General features: G+C 31.0%; 1 protein-coding gene across 1 annotated transcript; it reads left to right on the top strand.

The window, feature by feature from the left end:
- The first annotated feature begins 1,076 nt into the window (after positions 1-1,076).
- LOC119615257 (rho guanine nucleotide exchange factor 11-like) lies at positions 1,077-4,392 on the top strand. The gene is made up of 6 exons (XM_037971333.1): positions 1,077-1,159; positions 1,325-1,725; positions 1,800-2,391; positions 2,459-2,516; positions 3,978-4,097; positions 4,165-4,392. The coding sequence occupies exons 1-6, from the start codon at positions 1,092-1,094 to the stop codon at positions 4,366-4,368; spliced, it is 1,443 nt and encodes a 480-aa protein (XP_037827261.1). The 5' UTR covers positions 1,077-1,091; the 3' UTR covers positions 4,369-4,392.
- The last annotated feature ends 2,353 nt before the right edge of the window (positions 4,393-6,745 follow it).

The following is a 6,745-nucleotide window of genomic DNA, read 5'->3' as shown; positions in this document are numbered from 1 at the left end:
ATAGTCTAGTCTTTAGTCTATTCTTAAGTCTTGTCTATAGTCTAGTCTTTAGTCTATTTTCTACTAAGTGTAGTCTTTTTCAAAATTCTCATAATTTTTTATTCCAAAATTAATTTTTAATTTATTACCAATTCCTCTATTTACCCAATATTCTCGATATTCTTTAGATTACTTTATATGTATGTATGTATTGTTCATTTTCATCCTGTACACATACACTCATAATACAACGCCTTAATATAGGCCATGGAGTATATGCAGTTATTTGTTCATTACATACAAGTACAATAACACCATTTCCAAAACAAACATTTTAAATTAAAAACTATAATTATCTTTTCATAAAGAGAATTTCCCTAACAAAATCACTTGGAAATGGTTTAATTTCACACAAACTGACGTTGAACTTTGCAGCAAACTTAGTTAGTTGACTGATGCACTTCTACATTTGTTGACATTGTGCCAGACATTGAGACTTGGGTTTTCTATTAAAGATTTGTTTCCAACAGCAGCAGCAGTCTTTTATACATGGAAATCTATGGAAAAGTTTTGTGAATGGAAAATTATTTAAATATTTGAAAAAGAAAGAAGGAAAAAACTTTGAAATTAAAGACTTCATAAACTAACAAGTAACACTAGTGCATAACAAACACTCTAGTCAACAACACCTTCTTTGACAACCATGGCTAAAGAACAAACATTTTGAAATTGTAGTGAATAGTTAGTTGGTGACAAATGAGTGTATATTTTGCATACTTTTTAGTGAATAGCGGAGCAACAGGTGTTGAAATTTAATGCTATTATAAGAGAATAAAATAAAACCAGGAAAAATTGTGCAAATTTTATAATTATAAGAAAAACTATTGAAAAGTAAGAATTCAAGTAATTAAAATAGTGTTCTTAATATTAAAATTTTCCTTTTTTTAGTATTTTTATACAATTTTGTTTTTAATGATGCTTCCACGGTCTTCTCATAAGCAAATATTTAAAGCTGTTAATTTTGCTGCTTAAAAAAGAAAAAAAAATTATATAAAATATTAGAAAAACAAAATAGTTTTTAAAGAAATTGCAAAAAATAACAAAATACCAAAATGAAAAGTAAAATACGTTATACACGCAGTAAAAGTTTCAAAGAAATTTTAGGTTATAATCATGATAAGTAAGTATATACAAAAATAAAGCATACCTTAAGGGGTATAGTAGAAAAAAAGTTTAATTTTATATTTTTTAATAAATTTATTTATAAAAAATGCCTTCATTACTTTCATTTTATAGGGCAACAGTTTCCTTTACTAATCTACTTCTTCTTTTTATATATCAACAGCGATGATCAACCAGATTTGGGTCTCTCAAATTCCAACTTCACAGCAAGTTCAAATTCTAGTCTGTCATCGGGTGGTGGCTCCGAGAGTCCATCCACTTCGATGGAACAAATGGGTGGAGCGGGTGTTGCAACACCTACAGCCACCACCTCAGCAATGCATCACCACCATCATCATCAGCACCAGCACAGTCATCAGGACTCGTTTCATGGCAGTATTGGTGGTTCTTCGAATGCTAGTTTTTTGGGTGGTTCAGCGGCTGGTGGTCAAATGGCACGTCATTGGAATTTTGAAAGTGATGAGGAGGATGATCTCAATGAGGCCGACTGGAGTTCAAATGTAGCTGGCGAAATACTGGCGGCTCTAACAGATGCCGAAAAGAAACGTCAAGAGATTATAAATGGTAAATTTGTTTAATTACATAATCCTTAAAAAGTATTAACCTCTTTCTTTTTCTTCTTCCTTCCTTCCTTCTAGAAATTTATCAAACCGAACGTAGTCATGTCCGCACTTTAAAACTCTTAAAACATTTATTCTTATTACCCCTCCAAGAAAGTAATCTACTTTCTCAAGATCATTTAATGTTACTCTTCCCACCCTCTTTGTCATCGCTGTGTGATCTACACGGTGCCTTCGAGCAGAAACTCAAACAGCGTCGTCTCGATCATAATTATATTGTAAATAGTGTTGGTGATCTATTCGCCGAAATGTTTGATGGCAAAAACGGTGAAGAGTTGCGTGAATTTGCCGCCCAATTTTGTGCTCGTCAACAAATTGCTTTAGAAGCTCTCAAAGAGAAACGTCGCAAAGATGAACAATTACAAAAGTTGCTTTCGAAAGCTGAATCACATAAGGCCTGTCGTCGTTTGCAATTGAAAGATCTATTGCCGACGGTATTGCAACGTCTTACCAAATATCCCCTGTTGTTTGAAAATCTCTATAAAGTAACGGTGCGTGTGGTGCCCGAGGATACGGCCGAGGCGGAGGCTATACAGAAGGCTTTAGAGTCGTCGAAAAAGATATTGGTCGATGTTAATCAGGCGGTAAAGACAGCTGAAGATGCGCATAAGTATGAGATTTGTGTTTGTGTTGCTAAAAGTGATTTTGTTTATTATTAATGCGATTTTGTTTTTCAGATTGCAAAATATTCAGCGTAAATTAGACAAATCAACATTTGATAAGGACGAATTCAAGGTGAGTTTTATTGTTTTTGTTAGATTTTATTTAAAGCCTTTAGTTAAGTCCATAGTCTAGTCTATTTTACAGGCTACAGTCCGGGCTATTGTTTAGTCTACGGTCAACACTATGGTATCGATTATAGTATCGTGTATGGCTTAATATATAGTCTATGACCTAGTTTTGTCTATAGTCTAGTCAATAGTCGAATCTATAGTCTTGTCTATAGTCAAAAAAACTGTAGTCTAGTCTATAATCTACTTTATAGTCTAGTCCTTAGTCAAATCTATAGTCTAGTCGATGATCTAATCTATAGTCTAATCTATAATACAGTCTATAATCTAATATATACTTTAGTATGTTGTCTAGTCTATAGTCTGATCTATATTCTAGTCAATAGTCTAGTCTCTAGTCTAGTCTATAGTCTAGTCTATAGTCTAGTCTATAGTCTAGTCTATAGTCTAGTCTATAGTCTAGTCTATAGTCTAGTCTATAGTCTAGTCTATAGTCTAGTCTATAGTCTAGTCTATAGTCTAGTCTATAGTCTAGTCTATAGTCTAGTCTATAGTCTAGTCTATAGTCTAGTCTATAGTCTAGTCTATAGTCTAGTCTATAGTCTAGTCTATAGTCTAGTCTATAGTCTAGTCTATAGTCTAGTCTATAGTCTAGTCTATAGTCTAGTCTATAGTCTAGTCTATAGTCTAGTCTATAGTCTAGTCTATAGTCTAGTCTATAGTCTAGTCTATAGTCTAGTCTATAGTCTAGTCTATAGTCTAGTCTATAGTCTAGTCTATAGTCTAGTCTATAGTCTAGTCTATAGTCTAGTCTATAGTCTAGTCTATAGTCTAGTCTATAGTCTAGTCTATAGTCTAGTCTATAGTCTAGTCTATAGTCAGTCTATAGTCTAGTCTATAGTCTAGTCTATAGTCTAGTCTATAGTCTAGTCTATAGTCTAGTCTATAGTCTAGTCTATAGTCTAGTCTATAGTCTAGTCTATAGTCTAGTCTATAGTCTAGTCTATAGTCTAGTCTATAGTCTAGTCTATAGTCTAGTCTATAGTCTAGTCTATAGTCTAGTCTATAGTCTAGTCTATAGTCTAGTCTATAGTCTAGTCTATAGTCTAGTCTATAGTCTAGTCTATAGTCTAGTCTATAGTCTAGTCTATAGTCTAGTCTATAGTCTAGTCTATAGTCTAGTCTATAGTCTAGTCTATAGTCTAGTGTATAGTCTAGTCTATAGTCTAGTCTAGTCTATAGTCCATATGTCCATATGTGTTCTAAACTCTCAGTTCATAGTCCTGGCTATTGTCTAGTTGATAGTGCAATCTAAAGTCTATAGTCAACAGTCAGTTCTATAGTCGTATATATAGTTCATTCTGTAGTCTGTTCTATAGCATAGTTAATAGTCTAAGACTCTTCCGATCTTTGTATTATAGTTTCATTAAACAAATTTTTTAAATTCCTTTCAAATTTATTTCAGAATTTGGATTTAACACAATACCGTTTGATACATGATGGTAGTTTGACCATGAAGAAAAATCCAAGTATACAATTACATGGTTTATTATTCGAAACAATGATTGTATTACTGACAAAACAGGTAAAAATTTTTGTAATTGATTTGATGCAAAAATCGTTTAATAATTATCTTAATTTCATTAATTTAGGACGATAAATATTCATTGAAATATTTACATGCAGCCCGTAATACCGAAGTTAATAATAAACCCGTTAGTCCCATTATGAGCATCGATTCGGAAACGTTGGTGCGTCAGGAGGCCGCCGATAAGAATTCATTTTTCTTAATTAAAACAAAAACATCACAAATGTTGGAATTACGAGCGCCAAGTAGTTCAGAATGTAAAACGTAAGTTGTCAAATTTTGTTTTTTATTATTTCTTTAAAAATTTTGAAAATATCTCTCTCAAATTGCTGAAAAATAAGTGTATAAAATATCGGTTAAGAAATGATTCGTAATTTTTGGACATAAAAGTATACAATATAAAACGCAACAAATTCAAAAATTGTGTAAATATGTCTACATTATGAAAAGCATATAAATCATAAATACAATTCATGCTTGTCTCCTTTCAACAGTGTTGTATTTTTAAAAATAATTGATTTTAATTGTCAAACCCCCACAATGTCAACATGTCTGCGAAAAAATAATTATTATTACAAGTAATACTTTATTAACGAGTAAATATTTCAATATTTTCATTAACATAAAATATTTACACACTTGCAAAATATTTCTACTCATAATTTTAAATGTCTTTAGTTAATTTTTTGTTTTTATTACCAAAAAAATAATGCGGAAATTTTTCATCAACACAATGGGTTGACAGTTTTCAAATTTGTTTTATATATTCTCATTTTTCTTCCAATTTCAATTTATATTTACATACTTTTCTTTTAAAAACATATTGAAAATTATTCTTTTTTAATATTGTTTGTGTTAATTATGACACATTTAATTACTTGTTAATTTATTTATTGGCCACTTAACGCGTGTGCTGTTTGTTTTACTCTCGCCAGTGATTTTCGTTTGTTTTATTGCCAAACGAATGAAAAAATAAGCAGAAAAAAATCAAGAGTGCAAGTTTATGCACGTTTAGAGGGAGGTCGAGTTATATATCGATAATTGGCTGTTTAACTGAACAGCTGTATTTTATTGTTAATGGTTTTCATTTTGTTATTAATTATTTAAAAACAAAATTTTTGTGCAATTATTTTAATATGTTTAAATAAAAAAACATTATAAGTGTTAGGAATTTATGATTTTTAAGCAATTTAGAAATTTTTAGTTTCGCTGAAGAGAAAACGTTTAAAAGAAGAAGTTGCACAGTGTCAAGTATATAGTCTAGTCTATAATATAATATATATACTATTTTACAGTCTGTTCTATAGTTTAGTCTATATAATAGTTTATAGTCTACTATTTAGTCTACAGTTTTGTCTATAGTCTAAACCATACTCTTCTCTATAGTCTAGTTTAGTATATAGTCTAGTCTATAGTCTAGTCAATACACTAGTCGATAGTCTAGTCTATAATCTTGTCCATAGGCTAGTCTATAGTCTAGTCTCTAGTCTAGTCTAGTCTAGTCTATAGTCTAGTCTATAGTCTAGTCTATAGTCTAGTCTATAGTCTAGTCTATAGTCTAGTCTATAGTCTAGTCTATAGTCTAGTCTATAGTCTAGTCTATAGTCTAGTCTATAGTCTAGTCTATAGTCTAGTCTATAGTCTAGTCTATAGTCTAGTCTATAGTCTAGTCCTATAAGTCTAGTCTATAGTCTAGTCTATAGTCTAGTCTATAGTCTAGTCTATTAGTCTATAGTCTAGATCTAGTCTAGTATCTAGTCTATAGTCTAGTCTATAGTCTAGTCTATATCTAGTCTAGTCTATAGTCTAGTCTATAGTCTAGTCTATAGTCTAGTCTATAGTCTAGTCTAGTATATAGTCTAGTCTAGTCTAGTCTATAGTCTAGTCTATAGTCAGTCTATAGTCTAGTCTATAGTCTAGTCTATAGTCTAGCTAGAGTCTAGTCTATAGTCTAGTCTATAGTCTAGTCTATAGTCTAGTCTATAGTCTAGTCTATAGTCTAGTCTATAGTCTAGTCTATAGTCTAGTCTATAGTCTAGTCTATAGTCAGTCTATAGTCTAGTCTATAGTCTAGTCTATAGTCTAGTCTATAGTCTAGTCTATAGTCTAGTATAGTCTAGTCTATAGTCTAGTCTATGGTCTAGTCTATGGTCTAGTCTATAGTCTAGTCTATAGTCTAGTCTAGTCTAGTCTATAGTCTAGTCTATAGTCTAGTCTATAGTCTAGTCTATAGTCTAGTCTGTAGTCTAGTCTATACTCTAGTCTATACTCTAGTCTATAGTCTAGTCTATAGTCTAGTCTATAGTCTAGTCTATAGTCTAGTCTATAGTCTAGTCTATAGTCTAGTCTATAGTCTAGTCTATAGTCTAGTCTATAGTCTAGTCTATAGTCTAGTCTATAGTCTAGTCTATAGTCTAGTCTATAGTCTAGTCTATAGTCTAGTCTATAGTCTAGTCTATAGTCTAGTCTAGTCTATAGTCTAGTCTATAGTCTAGTCTATAGTCTAGTCTTGAAGTTTAAATAAAAATGTTTTTCTTTTTATTTTTTTATTTATTCAAAAATTATCATTATAATTATTTTTGATTTTTATACAAATATGATATAAAAAAATCACAAAATGACCCCATGATTTATTGCATTTCAAT

The sequence above is a fragment of the Lucilia sericata genome, unplaced genomic scaffold (genome assembly GCF_015586225.1).
Source record: "Lucilia sericata isolate MDLA Ls3-8-SP2 unplaced genomic scaffold, ASM1558622v1 Contig004654F_arrow, whole genome shotgun sequence".
NCBI classification, from domain to species: domain Eukaryota; kingdom Metazoa; phylum Arthropoda; class Insecta; order Diptera; family Calliphoridae; genus Lucilia; species Lucilia sericata.
This window is presented reverse-complemented; position numbering and strand designations above follow the sequence as displayed.

Bases quoted from the DNA above. Each gene is read 5' to 3' on its own strand.
- LOC119615257 (XM_037971333.1), top strand. From the start codon at position 1,092: ATGAAAAGTAAAATACGTTATACACGCAGTAAAAGTTTCAAAGAAATT. The intron at 2,392-2,458 runs GTATGAGATTTG...TTTGTTTTTCAG, and splicing joins ACAGCTGAAGATGCGCATAA to ATTGCAAAATATTCAGCGTA. The intron at 4,098-4,164 runs GTAAAAATTTTT...TCATTAATTTAG, and splicing joins TTGTATTACTGACAAAACAG to GACGATAAATATTCATTGAA.